This window comes from Belonocnema kinseyi, chromosome 4 (assembly GCF_010883055.1).
Source record: "Belonocnema kinseyi isolate 2016_QV_RU_SX_M_011 chromosome 4, B_treatae_v1, whole genome shotgun sequence".
Taxonomy (NCBI): Eukaryota; Metazoa; Arthropoda; class Insecta; order Hymenoptera; family Cynipidae; genus Belonocnema; species Belonocnema kinseyi.
Genome location: NC_046660.1, coordinates 75770132 through 75792526, shown reverse-complemented (window position 1 = coordinate 75792526; position 22395 = coordinate 75770132). Strand labels below are relative to the sequence as shown.

The 22395-nt window shown below is 30.1% G+C and overlaps 1 protein-coding gene across 1 annotated transcript in view; it reads right to left on the bottom strand.

Annotated features, from left to right (window-relative positions):
- The window catches only part of LOC117170965 (lachesin-like), a 266217-nt gene that overhangs the window by 73590 nt on the left and 170232 nt on the right, over positions 1-22395 (bottom strand). The window contains exons 4-5 of the mRNA XM_033358007.1: positions 15121-15328; positions 12442-12597 (exon numbers count right to left, since the gene is read on the bottom strand). Of these exons, the coding sequence (XP_033213898.1) occupies positions 12442-12597; positions 15121-15328 (364 nt within the window). The remainder of the gene's footprint in view (positions 1-12441; positions 12598-15120; positions 15329-22395) is intronic.

Here is a 22395-nt window from a genome sequence, read left to right as displayed (position 1 = left end):
GGGAGCTCTTCTTAATATTTTGACACCAAAATCATGTCGATACACCTTACCGACTGCGAGTAAAGCCACCCACGCTTTAACTTGACAGACTGTAAATAACATACCTGTGAGTCCTGATATCAAAATATACTACGTTTATCATAAGTTCTTCTTTTAACAAACTTCACGAAAACTGTGTCTAATTTTAAATAGCAAGAATTAGATATTTTAGCTCAAAATGAAGAATTTCTATTTAATTGAAACAACTTCAAGATGAAGCAGAATATTGGAAGCGAAGGTTCTTTGGACGTAGAAACGTTGCACGTTCCCAAATGTGCACGTCTAAGACCATAGGAGCCCGTCTGTGCACTTAGAAATTTCTACGTGCAGTTTTCCAAGTACTGTCTGTGCACGTGCACAGTTGTTCCAGTGACAAATGTGTGTATGAAAATTTCAACGTGCACAGTTGTCCAAATACCGCTTTTGCACGTGCACAAATGTCCAAGTGATAACTGTGCACGTCGAAATTACGACGTGCACAGATTGGAATTCTTTTAATTTCCTCAATTTCTTTAGTTCTCTAAAGTCCTTGAATTCACGGAATTTCTTGAATTTTGTGAACGACTCCAATTTTCTGAATCCCTTGAATTCCTTTAATTTCTTGAATTCTATGAAACATTTGAATTCTCTGAATTTCTTCAATTTGTTCGACAAATACCTAAAATTTTGTGAAATCTCTGATTTAATAAAATTACCGGAATTCCCTGAATTCTCTGAATTCCCTGAATTACTTGAATCGTCTGAATTCCTTTAATTATCTGATTTTCATAAATTTCCTGCATTCCATGAATTCATTGAATTCTTTGAAGTCTCTAAATTCCTTGAATTCCCTAAATTCCTAGTGTTCTCTGAAGTCCTTGAATTATTCAGTATTCAATGATTTTAACTTTTACAAATTTATTACATGTGAATATAAAAGACCACCTTTATATGCACCCTTACGCGGAATCATAAACATGCACGTGTACAGTTGAACAATTACCGTCTTGGCACGTGTACAGTTGTCACTGGGACAACTGCGCACGTGCACAAATGGTGCTTGGACAACTATTTACGTCGAAAGTTTCACGTACACAGTTAGCATGCGCACTGTCATCCATGTTACCAACAACGTGCTCAGTTATCCGTCTCGCCATCGACGCGCACAGTTGGGCACGGACAAAGTCGCTACGTGCAACGTTGTTCCTATCCCGATGTGTAACTGACATATGGTTATACGGGGCATCGTCGCCCCATCAAAATTGTTCTTTATAAAGTTCATAAGACGTGAAATTTATATGTTTTCATAGATTTTGCGTCCAAAATTCATTGTGTACCAGATTTCTATAGGTACTTATTATTTCAATGAAACAATGATTTAATAGTTCAATTATTTTCATTGAGCTACATTTGGACCATGCTGACCCGCATACACTAGCAGAAAAAGTAGAAGTACCATAGGATTGCAAAATTTGATGGTTTAGTTTGTGCGAATATTTTTGATTGCATAGGTCACATTTGAACTTATGTTGTCGCCTTTTGTTTTAAAGTCAGAGTTCGATGGTTCTATTGACCAAATTTATGGTAAAGTTCCATCTGAAAATTTTTAAACTGTTCTATTGGTCGCCACAATTCCGAAGAAAAAGCCTTCAGTACTATTACAATTTAATACAATTTGGACCTGCATGCGGTTAAAGTTTTATGATTACAAGGTTCAGTAACGTTTTACTGCCAGGTCACCGAATTGGCATGCTATGAGCATTTGACTTTAGCTTATATATTGATCTAATCAAAATGTTTAAGATAAATCTAGAATTGCATACTGAGCGAGACGAGCGAGCAATGAACGAGAAAAATAATGATTATCGTTTTGATATTATAATTAACGTCTTGCCTCGTATCTATTAAACCATATTATCGCGGTACGAGCGAGAACAATCGACAACAAAATTATATACAATTATTTTATATTTTATTTCTAGAAACTTTTAAGCAACGTGAATATCACACCTTTCGAAATATTAAATCTACAGGATTTACAAAATCATTTGCCATCCCAGTGTCAAAGATATTTTAAAGTGGAATTGCTCTGCCTTACATGAGAATTTTACTTCATGAATTTAAAACATTATTTAATTTTAATTTAACCTCCGATAGTCGACGATGGCTTTTTTTTAGTTGTAACGCTCATCACTAAAACGTTATGTTCAGTTACTTTCATCAAAAACTATTTATTATAGGAAAGTTCAAATAGAGATAGCTTCATCAGGAATATAAAATATTTAAGAATTAAATTTAAATGTATTTTCATTAAAATTCACCTAATTGGTTTCATTCATCCTCGTAAATCTGGGGCATTTTTAAATGAAAATTTGACTATTATATTTTTGGTTCAAAATGTATATTTTTTAGTTTAAAGTTTTTTAAAATTTTAAATATTTGTTTGAAAATTTTTATGAGATTCAAAATGTAATTATTTTGTTAAAAATTAATACTTTTTGTTTAAAGCGATCCTTTTTGAAAATCTTTCTTACAATTTTAGGAATTTGGTTGCCTTTTCTTTCTTTCTTGGCTAATTCTTTTTTTTAATTCAACTATTATGTCGGAAATTCGTCTTTTTGATTTAAAAATTCATCTCTTTTTTTCATAAATTTCATCATTTTTCGCCAAAAATGTAACTGCATTTTGTTGAAAATTCGCCTTTTTCTCTGTAAATTTCACTGTTTTTATTTAAAGCTAAAATGTTTTTCGGTTGCAAAATAAACTATTACATTTTTTATTGAAAATTCACATTTTTTATTAAAAATGGACACTTTTTATTGAAAACTCATGTTCTTGCTTGAAAGTTACTTATTGACAATTTGTTTTTTTTTTGGTTTTTTGTGTTTGTTTTTAAAACCTTTAAAAATCAATTTCCTTTTAAAATCACAGACATTAAGTTGCATATATAAGTTTATAGTTTTAGACTAAATTTAAAAAGCATTAACCTCTTCAAATGTTGTGAATTTGTACATTTTTCCTTAGATAATAAGATATTGCTAAATGTTTCGACTAAAAGTAGCTAAAAGTTAAAAAATGATGATAATAATGAAGGGAGACCCACATTTAATGAAATATCATTTTGGGCTCACTGAGAGTCAATATAAATATAAAAAATTGAATCCAGAAAATTAGATCTCTACCTAATTTATTAATTGAATTGATTGCACATTACTGTGATAGATTATCCTGTAAATTTTGTTCTTTAGCCACTATATTTCCAAACATACATGCTCTCTGCATTCCGTTTGCTTCTGTGTTTTGCCTATTAACTTCCTACTATCTAAAATTATTAAAACTTTCCGTATTCGGAAATTTTATTTTCAAATTAAATTGATCGACACTTTCGACAGCTAACGAGAACATTTCTCCTAAATCGAGACTGGAACAACCGAGTATAAACAAATGACATTTGATGGGCTCATTTGGAAAATGTTCTTGCTAATCGAGGAAAATTTAATGAAAAACGATAATTTCTTATCTCAGTATAAAACTCTAGAAAAAACACATGTACGCTTCGTTTGTTGTGATCCTCAAGCATCATCAGTATATTATAATGTTTCTTTTCACATTTTTTTTACAACAAAAAAATAACCTCCATTTCCTGTTCCAATGAAAAAACATTTCGCGACTTATACAATTAAACAAAAAACTAACAATTATACAAACAACAACAAGGGGTAGTACCTATCTGTGTATTATGACTATAATCTACATTTTTGAACAATCGTGATAGAGGACTGATATGGAGAACCCAATTCAAAAGACAGAAGCAAAACAAACAAATAAAAACAAGCAAAAGGACTCGAAACGAACAAATTTCATTTTTAGTTTTGTCTGTAGGATTGTGTAAAACAGGTAAGTTTCCCACTATTATGTAAAAAAATGTATAGTTATCTTTCCAATCTATAGATATTTATTACCCGTTTAGTTTGTGTGTATATATGTTTTATCTTGAGCTTTTGTATTACCTCGATCGATTATTTTTTAGCAATCGACAACATCCGTTTCATCTTCCCTTTATTTAGAATAATATTGCAAAATTTATATATCGACAAGCGAAGCTTCCACGATTTTGATGCCAAAGAGGTTTTCTACAGAATTTTTCTTTTATAACTTAGTTCATGGTTTTATTAACATACCTTGCATTTTTAAGTAAGTTATTTTTTACCTAAAACTCATGCTTTTCAAAGGATAATATTTTTCATTTTGTAGTTTCATCCAAGATAAACCTTTGCCTGAATTAATTTGTGTTTTAATATCCATGTATTAAATAAAATTCAGGAAAAACTTATGTTAGCTGAAACTGCAAAATATTATGCTTTGAAAAGCATTAGCTGAAAGAGCTCGAAATATTTTATTCATAGAGAAACGAGTAATAACTGACTGATGCAACGTCATGAAATACGTACTTCTTGAAGTGGAGTAAACTAGAGAATGTAGTTAAGTGAAGTTCAGAATTATGTAGAGCATTGCACCAATTGTTTTAGTTGCATGATAACATCAGCCTTTCGGTCGTTAAAATAACCAGAACGAATTTGGTATATTGTTGCGCTATTTTATTGAATTAATAAAAGATATAACACATTTATGCACTTGGTAATTTATAATGGACTATGTATTTTTATTTAATAAATGAAAAATGTAACACATTTATGCACTTTGTAAAGTGCAACTTTATTTCAAAAAAAGTCATATATTCTTCAGAGAACAGTAAATTTCATTTTATAATTAGCACATAATTACTACTTCAGAAAATGAAATAACTCGTCTATTACAACACTCGAAAGAATATAATCCAATTTTATGTTCTTCTACTCTCTAAATTAAGTTCAGTAATTATTCTCCTGTGTCATAGACATGCAAAGCCGAAAGTGTAATAATTTGTCACTTACAAAGCTGATATCAAGCAGCTAGAAATGGCGCGAAATATTTCAAATGATATGCTCGTTTATTTAACGTTTTACTACGTTATTTTAAACTGATTCAAAGGGGATGTTCTCAAAAACATTTCTTACGTAAGATATTTCTGAAGTGTACGAATTCATGATAAAGAAAAGTTAAGTTGATTTTATTATGAGCAGCTATTTTTTCGCGCAATCTAGTGCTTGTTGTAGTACCCGGTACATTAACTTTACACAAATTTTATGTTTACTTATTGATAATTGTAACAGTACTGCTTGTAATTTACCTAATAGCACTTGTAGTACCTATTGATGTTAGTATTAATATTAAATGTAACAATAATTAATTAATGAAGTAATAATAAATGAATTAACATATAAAGGGTTATTAACAAATTACGATTTTTCTAATATTTGAAAGTCCCCCTTCTGTATGTAAAGTACCTTCAGATTCACTTTGACCCCCCCCCCATAATTAACTTTATTAATTGAAAAAACGTAGAACCTTAATGTAACTATTTTCTTTTACAAACATTTTCATAATAACGCGAGGGCTTCAAATGTTGCGGAGTCCGAAACACGTTGTGCAGTATGAATTCAATAGCGTTTAGTCCGAAATCAAAAAGCGAGCCATGATAATGAACTTTTTTTTAAGCAAAATTTCCAGTTTTTTAACGTAATTCTCTAAAAGTATTGAGAATGAAGATCAAACTGTATTCAAACAATTATAATTTGTTTTATAATTAATTAGAATTACTATTTTTTATTTTTATTTTTAATAAAAAATAAATAAACAGATTCGTTTTAAATAATTACTTGTACAATTAACATCTAGTTAAAAATTAGCGTTGTTTTCTTGAATTTAGGTTCTTTTTCTGATCTCTTTAATAGCTTCATGGAAAAGCAACTGATCGGAAATCAGAAGTTCTGTGGTTCGATTCCCGGTGGAGCGAAAGAGAAAGATATTTTTTCAAGAAAAAATTTTTATTTGAAATTTAAAAAAATTATTTTCCATCTAGTGTGATTAAGACGTTAAGCATTTTTTGTTATTCAAGATTCTTAAGGGCATTTGACACTTAAAAAATTATAGATTTGACCAGTTTCAGGTTCGCCCGGCTTTTTTTCTACAATAATAAATATTTTGTCTTAGAGATTTGGGAAATGAAATCGAATATGCTAACGGACGTCCCTGTAAACTTTTTTTGTAAGTTAAATAAAAAATTTAATTTTGCTAAATTTGATTAATTTGCATTGCGCTTAGGAATTAGTATCGATTTTATCGGTGTTAGATTTTGGCGGCTTTTTTCCTAGAGTAATAAATATTTTGTCTTAAAAATCTGAAGAATGATAGCTAACATGTTAACGGACGTCCCTGCACACTTTTTAGAGGGTTAATTCAAAATTGTGTTACAATTCTCTCCCATAATTATTCTAGAGCGCTTGCCGAAAGCATCGGTACGGCAGAGAACTGCATTTTCGGAATGACAGAGCTGAAAAATAACCCTAACCTTAAAATGATGCACATGCATACAATTTTTATTTAGCACAATAAATTTTTCTTGGGTTATTGTCCCTTAAAAAAGAGTCCAGAGATGTCCGTTATGATATTTTATAGCATCTCTAAATTCAGTTTTTAACAAAATATTCCTTTTTTGTGGTAAAAATCCGGTCGAACTGTACTCGATTGACTATACTTTCAGAAAAATTTATAAGCAAATAAAATTAATAAACTATTTTTATTCATCTTTATAATTTAATTTCATTAACTGCCCCTTTTTTTATGTTTTTCCACTTATATGCGAACTTATTAATTAATAGAAAATCTTTCTATGTCCTCCGTCCGGAAAGCACAACTTCTCGGCCGCTGCGAGAAACGAAGTTGCCGCTTTCCGACGCCTTCAAGCAAAAAAAAATCGTACACACCTTAGCCAGTAAGAAAAGCCTAAGATCACATGTTTATAAACCTTGGCTTCGCCTCAGCCGACAACTACATGTGACCTGAGACATTTAGTTTTCTTACTGGCCTAGTTATGTAATATACTGGTTTCGTTGAAAATTCAACCAATTTGTTGAAAACTTAACTGTTTTGTTCAAAATTAAACGGTTATATTAAAAATGTGTCTTTTTACTTGAAAATTTGGAAATTTAATATAAATTATTTTCTGCTTGGATACAACATTGTGTTTAATTGCAAATTTAACTATTTTCCTGGTCATTCGTAAATTTTGTTTTAAAATCTATATATTAGTATATACATTTCATCGCTTTTTTTTAAAAACATAATTGGCTATTGCAAAATAAAGTGTTTGGATTAAAAACAAAGTTTTTGGTAAAAAATGAGCATATTGTTGAACTATAATTTCATAAAAATCATGTCTTTTGTTGAAGATTCATCGATTTAGTTAACAATGCATTTTTTTGTTGTTTAAAACTTAACTATTTCGTTTAGGATTCATCTCTTTCGGTTTTAAATTTATTTTTTAAATTCAAAATTAAAAAATAAAGAGTATGCACCCTAAATTAAATTTCTGTTTTAAACTAATTTCATTGACTTGCTTGGAAATTCAACAGTTTGATGAACAATTAAACCATTTTAATTCATTTTTATTTTGTTGAAAATGAATATTCCAAATGATGACTCAACTATTCTACTTTTAAAAATTATCTGATATGTTAAAAAATTAATCTTTTTGGATGTAAAATCATCGTTTTTAATAAAAATTTAATTATTTGTATTAAAGTTAAACTGTTTTGTAGAAAACTCATCTTTTTGGCTTGCAAATTTAACATTTAAAATGCATTTTTTCTCTTTATTGATTTGGCCTAATTTTTGGTCTAAATTTGGCCTAAATTTTTGGCCTGAATTTTGGTCTAATTTAACTCTTTTTGATTGACTGGTTGACTATTATTATAAGGAATTTTTCACATTTGGAGTTGAGTTATGCTCAATAATATTTTAATAATAGACTTATTTATATATTATTATATATTCACATGCATAAATACTAGGTTAAAACTATTATGAGCTATCTAATGATTTCCAACGTTCGCTGATAATCATCACAATTAAGTTAACAAATTTTCTAACAGTAGCAGGATGGACGGAAGACAATACAGGTAACCATTTATCGGAGGGGTGTACATCTGTAGGCTCTGTAGGAAACTTAGACTCAAACAAGTACTGACAAGCCGGGCAATCAGATAGAATATTGTACAAAGTTTCATTATCGAGGTGGTAAATCTTACATGTGTCTTCTATATTAAAAACATATTTTCGACGCTCAATCCGGGTTCGGCAAACATGTTTATTTAATAGTCTGAGCTGTGCAAAGACTCTTTTATAAAACAAAGGCATTCGCATGAGTAAATATGATTGTGTGCCGGATTGCATCGCTAAATGCGGAAAAAGGAGCAAGCTCTCAGACAGGGCGAGACGTTCACCATCAAGGTTCTCTAGGTAGGACTTGTAGTTCCCAAGAACTATCTCTTTGTCAGAGCTAATGGAGTTTAATGTTTAATTCTGTTTAATGTTGTTGACAATTAAGCTAGTTTGTTTATTCTTAGGAAACAGCAATGACTTAATTCACTAACCAAATTGAGTCATCAAAAATGATAAAATATTTGGTCGAGGGGGTCAAATTCACGTAATTAGTGCACGGTCCCAAAGTTGAAATGAAAATGTGGGAGTTGATTCGATATGACATACAAAAGCGAATAAATTTACTCTGTTCAATGAAGAAAAGAAGTGTAATTGATGCTTTTAAATGAATTTACGTAAATTTTGTCCGCGCTATTTTGAATGAACTGGTGCAGTGCAGTACTCACTTTCGACCAGAGTTCATGAATTGTGAACGAGTCTTTACAAATTTGAAATGCCATTCGCGGCTGACTAATTGCGTTAGCGCGTCGCGTTAATCGGGCGAGAGAATTTCGATGTTGGACAGGAGTTTGGTAATAATTGATCGTGGAAGTAACGTATTACATTGGGCGGTTTCTGCATAATTTCTGCTTTATGCGTTTATTGCGATCCAACCGTATTTTGAGGCTCACAGTCCTTTTTAAAACAAAATATAGTATACTTTATCCCGATTGGGACAATCAGAAATTTGTGCCTTTTTAAGCATAATACAGTGAATAAATATTTAAAAGGAGGAAATTAATTCTGGTTTCACTCACTACATTTCGTATTTATTTTATAATTAAATTTAGGGACCCTAATTATATAAACGCTGATTTAATTAGCGTCGATGATAGCCTCCCTTTTCTAGTGGAGGTGAGTTTAATTATTTTGCAATTTTGAAGAGCTAATTCTTAATCATTTATAAAATATTTGGGCTTAATATAAAATTGCGAATTTAGAAATAAATAGGAGTTTCATACTAGTCCAAGGAATTTTTTTTTATCTTCAGTTTTGTTTCTCCATTCTTTCAAATAAAGGACAATTTATCCAGCCACATTCCTTACACATTTTTGTGAAGTTTAAACAATCAAAACCAAAATTTCAGTAAACTGAATCTGTTTTTCCATTTTCGATTATATAAATTTAGTTTTATTATATATTTGAACAAGTGCAATATTTCAATCTTTGGCTATAGACAAATATTGCCAAGGAGTCAGATAAAAATTAAAAATAACATTTTATTTTTTCCGTGGCAGATAAACGACGTGTGATCCTGCGTGTAATTGGTGAGTAATATTAATTAAAAGCTCATGCGCAATCCTTGAGACCGCATGGCCGCGGTAGAATCAGAATTTTATATTTCTATTCCAAATTGTTTCAAGGTACTTGAAACGCTGAAACTCATGCAGCACCATTCTTCTGATGTACTGATGCAAAATGTTAATAATAATAAATACTGATTTAATGTATTAATTTATTACTTATTCCAATATCCTTAACATAAAGGTATAACCCAAACAACAAAACCTTCTTTATTTATTGAATTAGATATGAATATATACAACGGTGTTTGAAAAAGTAGGTGCTTGTTAGTGCAATAATGCAATCAGGTTTACACTTAAAGAATAATGAAATTTGGTTAAAACCAACCAAAATAGACGAATTTAAAAAAAAAGGAAGATGAATACTTTACGGAAACTGATTATTAGTGAATTTAAAAGTTGCATTTTAAAGCTAAAATATGAAGCTTCTGCCGAAATAGATTAATCTTTAAATCCAAAAGAAAAATTTCTAAATATAAGAATTGAATTTCAAACAAAGAAATTTTGTTTGATAAATATTTCTAAAATACTTTGAGACAACTTTTTGAATGCTCAAGCTAAAGAAGCCAAGATTCTGTCAAAAATTTAAAACCAGTTATACAAGTCTCAAACAAGAATATAAGAGTAGACTCCACAACCAAAGAGAATTACCTTTTAACCAAATATAGTTATATTTTTATCCGATGATACAAATTCTCAACTTAGATTTGTGAATCTTTATCAAAAAAAAAAAACAAACAAACAAATTTGTACCGAAGGAGTTTAAATTCTAACTAAGGACTTACATTTTTAGCCAAAAAATGTAATATTTGATTTTTGATTGCTAAGCCTGCTGAAGTTGAATAAAAAACAGTCGATTTCAAACAAAAAATCGCAATCTGCACCAAATAGTTAAATTTGTAAACCAAAAAGATAAATTTTAAATCAACAATGAAATAGTTGTATTTTCAGTTCAAAAAATTAATATTCAACCTAAAGTAATAAATTTCAAAAAATAGTTTAATTTTCGACTGAATAGATGAATGCTCAGCTGAAATAGATTAATTTTACCAAAAGGATGAATTTTTAACATATGCAATTCGATCTGGTACGTGAAACAATATTGATCGGAACGCAACTTTAATAAATTATAAACTTCTCACCACCAGCGTGTCTCTCGGGGAGAAGCGATCAAGATTTATTCCAATTATCACTTAAATTATGCATTTCTTATCCATGAAGTCCTCAGACACAAATCGAAAAATGTTTAACACAGAAAAAATTGGAGTTTCTAATTAGAACCGAATTTTGGTTTCAAAGAAGCTGAAAGTAAAAGGAAACAAAGATTCAAAGATTCAACAAGGATTCAAGAACAATTTTTTTCAGTGTAGTAAACAAACATTCAATAAAACATTTGAATTGAAGAATAAATGGATTCTCAACGAAAAATATTTCAACCAAAAAATATTCTTATTTTTAATAAAAAAAATCATTGAATATAAAATTGGGAAAATTTATTTTGAAAATAGAAATTCCACCTAAAAATATCAATTTTTAACTAAAAAGTTGAATTTGCAGCCAAAAATAATGAACTTCTACCAAAACAGTTGAATTTCTCACTAAATAAGAAACCTTCCAACCAAAAAAGAAGATTTTTTAGCCAAAACTATAAGGTTCGACTTTTCATCCTGAAAATATTAAGATCGAACCAAAAAGGTTCGATTTATAACCGAAGAAAAGAATTTTCAAGAAAAGTGATGAATTCTCAATTGAATTAATTACATTTTTATTAAGAAACTGGAATGTTTAACACTGGAATATTTTTTATTCGTAAAGGTGCTTTCTTCAGATTTACACATGCAGACAGCCATGTCCTGGATGTAGCATAAAAATTGACACTAGTCAGTCGCAACTTAATAAAATTCATTTCAGATAATTGATCTTAAAAATTAGATCATTATGATCAGCAATGTGTGGATCAAATAAAAGATAAAAAATCTGTATAAATCTTTTGCATTTTGTTTTCATCATATTTCGGCAAAAAATTAATCGACCCGCATTTATTGTGATTTCTAGCCTTCATTTATCGAAAGCTGTGGTCCCCAGGAGTCAAATGTAAGTTATAAATTAAATTTTTAACTTGCGGTTGATCACTAGAATTGAGAAGAAACTAACCAAGTATTTATATTTATGAACCTAGAACCTATAACCTGCGGTCATTTGAAAGAAAAAATTTAATTCATACACTCAACTCCTGATGCAAGCACAGTCGCTTCCTAGGTTTACAGTGACTTTGATCCTAAATCGGGGGAATCCAAACGTAATGAGGCAGGTCCGCCTGAAAGATTTTTGTTGGATATGGATGCATGGCGAAACCAGATGCAAATAATGCGTTAAGACTGCTGATTATAATAGTCTAAGGAATACAGTAAATCGGAGATTCTTGTATTGGGACTTAAGTAATTTGTTTTTAACTCATTTGGAAAATAGCTTTCGATGGTGGAAAACTAGAAATGTGAAACTTATTAGGATCCATTATACAGTTAAATTTATAGTTTCAAAAACGGAAATACGCATTGAGTTTTTCGATTGCCTAAACTTTAAAAAAATGCATAGGATATGTTGCTGGATAAATTTTGTCCTATCCTTAGTCCAAAAGTCAACAATTAAAAGTAGTCAGCCTAGAAGTATACAATTTTAACTCAGTCATTTTTTAATATGCGATTGCAATATTATTACAAGAAATAATCAAGATGAAAAAAGTAAAGATAATACTCACCGCTTTCTCCATTATAATTGATATTTTCTCCATCTTCACGCCGCCACATAACGTAGGGCTCTGGATATCCGGTTGCTTTGCAGGTTAATGTTACATTCGAAGCTTCGCGTACAACCATGTCCGTGCTTGTTTCTTTGGCAATGATTGCCGGCGGGACTGTAACAGGGGAACAAAAAATAGAGAGTTCACGGAAATATTTTGTAGGTCATTCGTGTGCATCAGCCACGTTTATGACTATTGGCATGATGGCTAAAAGAGAGCTTTATATAGAAGCGACAATATTTTCCTAGATTTTCTTATTCGATTTCAGGCTTATTTTGAAAACCTTTCTGTCATTTAGTAGGACCCAAGTATCCTTAAGAGCCTTCCATAAACTAGGTTACAAATGTTGTACTACTTTGACTTCCCCCTCACGCACGCTTTATGACCTACTCAGCGTTTTTTCGCGTTTCTAGTGAGTTCAGTTGCCAATAAGCCTAAGTGGCCATGTGGTGAAATACGAAATTCTATAATCAGACTATACAGCCTAAAATTATTTGAAAATAGAGAAAATGGGGCGATTTTTATCGAAAATAGGAGATAAATTCTTTTGAATAAATAAATCCGTTTCATGCAAAATAGCTTATTTTTACACGATCCAAAAAGAAGAATTGAAACCAAAACTTATTAATTTTAAACCAGTTGCATAAACAAAAAATATTTTAACTTGATGCAAAAGAGACGAATTTTCAGTAAAAAAGTTGATTGGTTAACAAAATAATTCCAATTTTTCAATAAATACAGGAATGTTCAAACAGAAAAGATCGATTTTCATTCAGAAATGGAATTATTGAATTTAAACTTAAAAAAATAGTTCTTCACCAAAAATAAGACATTTCAACAAAGTGAGCTTTTAACCAGACAGGTTAATTTTCCAAAAAAAGATCAAGCTTTACAAAAACAAACAATTTTCATGAAGAGAGTTCAAAATTAAAAAAATAATTGAATTCTTAACCAAAAGGACGACTTTTTGATTAAGAAGATCACTTTTCTACGAAAATCATAGATTTTTTACACAATACTTAAATTATCAACCCAATAGTTGAATTTTAAAATAGAAAATAAAAATCTTCCACTTAAAACGAAATGATTAGATTTTCCCTAAAAAAATTACTTTAAAAAAATGTGGCGGTCGACATTAAAACCATTCAAGATCAATTTTCAACAAGAAAGGTAATCGTCAATCAAGAAAGATGAAATTTTTAATTAGAAAACAGAACTTTTATCGAAAATGGATTTTCCAAATTCTCAGTTTAAGAACTTACTTTGCGACAAAAAAAATTGTTGCAAAAAAGGCGTTTCAATAAAATCGATCATTTTTAAACGACAGCTGAATTTTTAACTAAAATTATGAATATGGAAAAAATGAATTTACGACAGTAAATCGACAATCAGAAACAAGTTCAATTTCGAACTAAAGCCATAATTTGTAAACCATAAAGAACCCAAAAAAGACCAATTTTCAGCGAAACAACCAATTTTCGACCAAATAGTTGAATTTTCAACTAAAAAAAAATTCAACCGAATCGTTGAATTTGCATAGAAAAATCAAAGATTTGAACTTCCACTTGAAAAGTTTATTTTCAAGAACGCATTAAGGAAAGTTTTTAACTACAGTTCAATTTTTATACAATGAGATGAATTAAAAAAGAATCACTGAACAAATTATTTCAACTGTCAACCAGGTAATTACATTTTTACAAGAAAAGTACATTTTAATAAAATTGTTGCCATTTTAAGAAAATAAATGTTTAATCTGATAGCAGAAATTGTAAACAAACGAAAAGAGTTTCGAAACAGGAATATAATTTCACACTGAGTTCTATTTCTTGAGATCGTATTTAATCGAAAAAACGAGAATTCGCAAACTTTGCTGAAATCCATCATTAGAAAACGCATTCGACGTTATTTATTTTTGTAGCATTGCATACATACCCCTCCCCCTACTCCCATTTGACCCTATTACTTGACGTAATATTTAGCGCAATTCCCTCTTCCTCAAATTGATAACTTACTTTATGGACGACTCTTTACATATATCTTTTTAGAAATTATATAGAGCAAACTAGTACGAGGTTAACAGCATGCGAAACAGAATAATGAAAAAAGTGAAAGGGTTTGAAGCTAAATTCCTGAAAATTTTTGTAATAATCAGCAATTTTTTAAACAAGTTACATAATGAGGTTCTTGAAGAATTAAACTTCTTTCATTATTCTTCAAATGGAAAGTGTCCTTCCGTATTAGGTGAATATATTTTTGACAGATTAGGCTACGGTATCCAGTCATTCTTTTCCATGGAAATATAAAATGAATAACATATTTTTTTATTATTTATTATAAATTGATTTTCAATATCTTTGGACGAATGAAGACCACAAAGCTGAATACTCAACTAAAAGTGAATCTCAAAACTTATCTTTAGCAAGTTTAGCGTATAAAATCTTAAAAACAAATTGGACAACTTGCATGATCCAGAATTCCAATTTTCCTTTGCAGATTATACGCAAAACTTCTTGAATTAGTTATGTAATCATACTCTGAGTACAAGATAACAAGGTGTAGTAAGTCGTCCCTTTCGTGTTTCACAATAGGGACCAGGACGTGTTTGTTGCATAGTTGATTGTTGGGAAGGAAACTTACCTACAACTTGGAGGTAGCCTTGTCGACTTCTCATAGGGTCTGTGTTCACTTGACACATATACCAGCCTCTATCCACTTCTTGAACTTTTTTTATGTGAAGATACCAAGAACGATGATCGTTGAACGAAAGCGAGATGCGAGGATTCTGGGTGATTACATTGTGATGGATCGAGAGAATGGTCTGAGTATCCACACGAACCCACGCCACCTGAAATAAAAATTTATACGTTTAATCACCTTCTGAGATACGTTTATCATAACAACTATCAAAAGGAAGATTGCAAGCTTTGCAAAATGATAAACTGTAATTATCCTAAGGGACCATGCATACATTACTTACAGTTTCTTTCTAAAATTTGGAAATCAACCCGCCTCCCTTTTTTAGGAAAGTTAAGTTTTGACATTCCCCTTAAGTCCCGATCTTACGTTAATATTACAGGTACTTTCTTGAATTTATATAGGGATCATCAAAAAGTAACGTGAGACCATTTGGAGGGATGGACATTTTGGTCAAATTTGTTTCTAATGTATGAATAATGCAGTTTAATTTTCAATTAAAAAGCTATTACACGAAATAAATTAAATAGGTGGTATTTGAAGAAAGAAAAGTTGTTTTTTCTTATTTCGAGTTGAAAACAACTGAATTTGACAAAAAAAAACAGATTTTTCAACAAAATAATTCAAAACTCAAATAAAACAGACTCATTTTATCCAGTTATATTTTTAAAGAAGAAGCTTTAAAATTTTACCAAAAGAGATTATTGAATTATAAACGAAGAGAGATTTTTCTGTTAACAAATACAATGATCCAAAATGTTAAATTTTCAAGCCAAAAAGACGAAATTTCTATAAAATAGTTGCAATTTAACCAGAATAATTGATCAAACTTCTGCCAAAATGAGCCACTGTTCAGCAAAATGCTTAACTTTCGAACCAAATAGTTGAATTTTTGTCTATGAAAACAATTTGCTTTGAAAAATGCAAATTGTCTACAAATTACATAAGTTTGCAATTAAACAGTTGAAGTTTTCAACCAAAAAAATATACTATTTTATAAAATACAGTTGAATTTTTAACAAAATGTTTAAATCCTCAACCAAAACAAACTCATTTTTAATGAATAAGTTACATTTTCAACCAGAAAACATTTTCTACCAAAAGAGATTAATTTTTGAATCTAAAAGAAAAATTTACAAGCAAAGTTGAATATTTAACTAAAAGAGATTTCTCAGGCAATAAGCCCAAGTGAAAAAGTTATGTAGTTTTTATATAGTAGAAAAAACAATAAAATTATTATATGTTTTACAATACATATTAAATATATATATATATATTTGTTTGACCTTGGAAGTAAATCTCATCCAAAATGTCAAATTTTCAATGAAAAGGGCGAGCTTTTTTAAAACAGTAAAATTTTTACCCAAATAACTGAGATTTCAAACAAGAAGTTAGATTTTTGAACAAGCAGACGGATTTTTTACGAAGAAGAGAATTTCCAAAAAATGTATGACTTATCACCAAAAAAAAAGAATATTAAAACAGTAGATTCATTTTCTAACAAAAACAATAAATTTGTAATAAAGTACATACATTTTTTGTTAAATAGTTGAATTTTTAACCAAGAAAATCAATTTTTTTCCAAAAATCACGAATTAATAATATTTTTTTAAACAAAAAGTTAAATTTTGAAACAAGAAAGACAAATTATGTGCATAAAGTTGAATTTTCAAACCGAAAACATAAATTACAATAGAAAAGGGGATATGCCTAACAAAGTAGTTCTAGTTTCAAAAAAAGAGATTAATATTAATAGTACATTATAAGTCTTAAAAAAAAAGAATTTTCAAGAAAGTGGCTTAATTTACAATTCAAAAGTTGAACTACCAGCATAAATATTGACTTTATAACAAATAAACAAAATATTTTATCAACAAAGTACATACATTTTCAACAAAATAGTTTAATTTCGAACCAAGCGATATATGCGGTCAATAGTTTAATTTACAACTGAAAATCAGCAATTTTGAACCATTAATTTAGTATCTAAATTTGCAGTGAGAAAATCATTTTCAACTCAAGAAAACGAATTTTGAACTAAAAATGATCAATTTTCAGTTAACAATAGAGAAGATGTATTTTCTGTTAAAACAATTTTTTATAACACAAAAAAGTCAATTTGTAACAAAATATATATAGTTTAATAATAAATATAAAAATAATGGTTCTGTTTTTTTATTTATTTATTATTACTTTAAATAAATAAGACCAAATTAAACCATTCTCTCGATCCATTACAATGTAACAAATAAATATATATTTATAGTTTTTTTTCAACCAAATAGTACAATCTTTAGCTTAAAGAAATACAATCTACAAAAATTGAACAACATACTTTTTATTTTAAAGGAATGAACTTTCAAAGAGAAAAAGTTAGCTTTCTAATTCGCTTCTATTACTTTAGTTTATATTCAAACGAAAAAACAAGTGAAAATGCAAGTTTTATAAAACTAGTTGCAAAAAAGATGGAAAAAGAAGTGAATAGGGGAAAGAATGTGAAATATTTAAATCACTAATTTTTATTTTTTCAAGCATTTCAAAAAATTTTATTTCGCAGTTATATTTTTTTATTTGTCCTTTAACATATTACATTTAAACGGCCTCTATCAGTTTCATTTGGGGTGCGTTTTCATTGAAATGGAAGGCAATTTCGCTAACAGAGTTAGAATATTAACTTGACCTCTTCATTTTTGACCCGTAAAAATAGATCAATGACCTTTTAACATTCAAAATTTTAAACCATGGCCTATGGCCCTATTTATCTGACTTTTTAGCATAGGATCAAAATGTGTGACCTTTCACCTTCAGTATTTGAAGCTTGACTTATGACCCCTTGTCCTACAAATGATAAAAAATTCTGTTTCAAAAAAGTTTGCGGAAATCTTGTTGCAATCATATTATCTTCAAAAATCAATTTAAAGCAAATTATAAGCTTTGGACAGAACTTAAATTCTCAATTTATTTTCAATAAAGAAAAAGAGTTGCAATAAAGTTGAGTATATTTGACAATAATAAAAGTTCTGAAAAGTTTCATTCCTGCTTACAAAATACTTTAGAAACCGAGGCTATTGAAACTCACGAACTGTGTTTCCCGAATAAAGTAAAGTATATCCTTTGAAAACTACTAGAACTCTCTCAGCTCTAGTCAGACGAGAAATTTATGAAGTCATCCCAGTGAAGGAAGACACGTCCTCCTTGCCAGTGTGGAAATGCTGAACATAACTTCAGTAATGAGAGCCAAGGAGCCTTCCATAAACTATGTTACAATTTTTGAGTTTGTAACAGATATAAAGGAATGGGGGAGGGGGTCATTGAAAGTAGCTTTATGAACTTAGACAACGTTTAGGATGTTACCTAAAAATAAATTTTAAAAGTCTTTCTTTTTAGAGTTTAGTACGTCCTTCCTCCGTTCGTTGTACTTTTTCCAAGAAAGAGAAGTGATGAGAGCTCCTGACACACAAATGACAAGGAGAAGGGGAACAAGGGGTGGGGCAGTTTGAGAAAGGAGGGGCAGGAAAGTAGAAGAATCAAACAGTTGGGGAGTAGGGGAATTTAGAAAAAATTAAGGGATGGACCGTATGAGAAAATAAAGGTTTGGGAAATTTAGGGAGGGATGGACAATTAGGTGAAATAGAGAGGAAATGGAAAACGAGGGACACAGAAGTAGAGTCAATTATGGGTTTGGAAGTAGAGGAAACAAGAGGTGGGGAAGTATTGAATGATAGGGAAACTTAAGGGAGGGTCCGACGAGAAAATAAAGGTGTGGGAAGTTGGAGGAGGGGAGGGAAGTTAGGTGGGGTGAAGGGACGGCAAGAGAAGCGGAACTGTGGAAAATAAGAGAAAACAAAGGAAGAAGTTGGAGGAGATGTAAATAGATAAGGAAGAAGTTCGGGAAGGGCGGGTAAGCGAAGATTGAAGTTTCGGAAGGGTTAGAAAGGGAGGAGAGTTGAAGTAGAGGAATGTAGCAGAAGTAGGAGTGGTGAAGTGTCAGAGGGGGAGTTTTCAACGACGTATTTACGTCTGAATTGGCTATTGGTAGCGTAGTTTATGAATAGCCCTGAAAGTGCTGGACTAAAATTTCTCTTCTTAGATTATCGAATTAGTATCATCCGGATTAGGTGGCAAGATTACTCCAGCTCGAGTTTTCAGCAGATCAATATTACAGCAATCTAGTTCAAAGCCATTCTAATCAACTTCTCAAGCTGAATTCCCCAGCTTAAATATAATTTTTCATCTGAAAATAAAATGAATCCATTTTATGTTTAAAATTTGTCCCTTTTTAGAATGAAATTGAACTATTTTGCCAAAAATTTATTTAAAACATTAAGACTGTGTCTTTCTTGGTAAAAATTATTCCACTTGGTTTAAAATTGAACACTCTAACTGCAGATTTGTGCTTTTTTTTTAATTCATCTTTTTTGAGGAAAATCCACTTTTTTATTAAAAATGTAACTTTTTGCTTAAAAATTAGTCCTTTTAATTGGAGGATTCAGTTTTTGCAGATTCATCTATTTTTAATTTGAAATGATATCTTTTTTAGTTGAATTATCAACTATTACATTTTTTTGAGAAAATTTTCCTTGCTAGGTTACAAAACTCAAGTGCTTGGACGGAAGTTGAACCATTTTATTACAAATTTATTTTTTCAAATTAAATATTCATGATTTTATTTAAAATTTTATCTCTTGACTCGACAATTAGATAAGTTTAGAGTTTATTTATTTTTTGGTGATTTAGTTAATTTTGTATGATTGAAAATGTACATATTTGTTGAAGATTCATATTTCGGGTTAAGCATTCAAAAATTGTGTGGGAAATTCATATTTTTTTATTTAATTCAAAAATTTAAAAACCTGTTTGTTTTTTTAATTATTAATAAACCAAAAAAATATTTTTAAAAATATATATTTTTCGGTTTATAGGTCAACTATTATTCTCTGAAACTTTAGACTTTAGCTTGAAAATATCACTGTTTGGTTAAAGGTTGGTCTTATTTCGTTGAATTACACTGGTTAAAAAATCGTTTTGTATTTTTGGACAAGTAATTTTTTCGGACAAAAATTTAAGTACAATCGGTTAAATAAGTGCGCGGTCACGATTACTAGCGATCGGTAAATGCGAATGCTGTAATTTTTTCATATAGAGGCCAGTATAGTCCTTCATGCTTTATGAAAGAGAATCAGCTGACTGTTCTTTTTAATACGAACCGAGCATTTTTCCAAAATGAGTGCCGCATACGCTTCGCGCTTCGAAGCAGTTTGTTTGTGCTCGCACATTAAAGGCCCCAAAATGACCCAAGCGGCTGCTGCTGCGAAGTATATGCAAAAGTCGAAACAGTTTGTGAGGAAGTGGGTGAATCGTTTCAAAGAGGGGAAAAATGTCGATGACTTCCCAAATCCCGGTTCTGTTCAAAGTATGCCTCGAAGATGCCAAGTCATTATTGACGCTGAAGGTAATTGGACCAGCTATTAATGCATTTACATGAAAGTTTTCCAACAAATAAAACATTATTTAAAAGAATTTTCGTATTGAGTCTTTTCATTTTCTCACAACAGTGATCACGTTCTTATTTAACCGACTGCATATTATTTTTGGTAGACTAAGTATGTTTTAAAGTAAAAAATTTAACAATTTGGTAGAAAATTCATGTATTTTTGAAAATATAATTGATTTATTGGAAATTTAACGATTTCGTTGAAGAGATCTTTTTTGGTCGAAAATGAAATTATTTTCTCAAAAATTGGGGTTTTTCGTTAATTCAACCGGTTGCAAATCCTTGTTTTTAAGAAATTGGTCATTTTTTATATAAAATCTCTTTTGGTTGACAATTGGACTAGTTTTTGGTGGACTGGGTGGCTGAAAACAGCTGCAAAATTGTTACCGGAGTTTATGGACGACCCCTAAAGTGCTCGACTGAAATGTCTCTTCTTGGATTATCGGATAAGTATTATCAGGATTAGGTGGTGAGATTACTTCAACACGAGTTTTCAGCAGATCGATATTACAGCAATCCAGCTCACGGCCATTCTAATCCACTTCTCGAGTTGCGTTTCGCTGCGTAAATTTCAAATTTCGCGGCAACCCATAGAATCCGGTTAATGCTAAAGTTCTCACCGTGATGCACTTTCCTGAACATGTGAGTTATGTTGGAAGGTTTGCAAATGCAAGTGGCCTTACTTTAGTTTGCGTCTTGCATTCTTGAGTTAGGAGCAGCGATACCCTGGGAATTTCGTAAGTTGCACAAAATATTTTCTTGCTCGTTGTTTTAAATTCGAAAATGGAGAAAAGTGAACAATGTTTTTCGCAGTTTTGAAAAATCATTTAAAATATTTTTACAAAGTATCTTTCAACGGTTACCTGAGGGGCCCTGTTGGGTCTCAATGCACCATATTAAGACTTGAAGACTGTTCGCGATTTCTTAAATCATTTTTTTCAACACTCCCTAATTTGCATATATAGAACACCGAACTTTATCAGATATTGCAAATTCATATAATGTAAAATATGATACAAGGAAAGATAAATTCAATCAAAAAATATTTAATTATGTTTAAATATTCACAATGTATAATTAATAATAGTAATTTTAGCACAGAATAGTCTTCAATATTAAATTTAATTGTCCTTTGTTTTATTAACTTTTTTGGGGATAGGGCATGTTAAAGAATATTTCTTACATTAATTTAAAAAAAAGTTATTTTAATTTATTGATGATTGTAGTAGTACTAATTGTAATTTACTGAATTTATTAGGCATAAATTTTCAAAATGAGAATTTATTTATAACAGACTACACAGCCCTACCCCTTCTTCACATTTTCAACTTTAATGTGAACGGAATTAATAAAAACCAACAAGATAATGCAACTATTTTTTGTTGAAAGTTTTTTTGGATAAAAGACTATTAGTCCATTTCTGACAAAAAATTCTTTTTTTGTTGTTAAAAGTTGTATTAATTGGTTCAAATTTTTAATATGTTGTTCAATATTTAACAAATTTTTTTAAAAGCCATCCTGCTTGGTGGAAAATAAAACATCTTGATTGCAATTATTTGTCATTTTAGGTTAAAAATGAAATTCTCGGTTTAAAAATCAAAATTTCTTATGAAATTAAACTTTTTTGTAGAAAATTCATATTTTGGTCTAAAAACTGCAACAATTTGTTAGAAAATGTAGCAAGTTGGTAGGAAATTGAACTATATGGACAGATTTTTAATTCA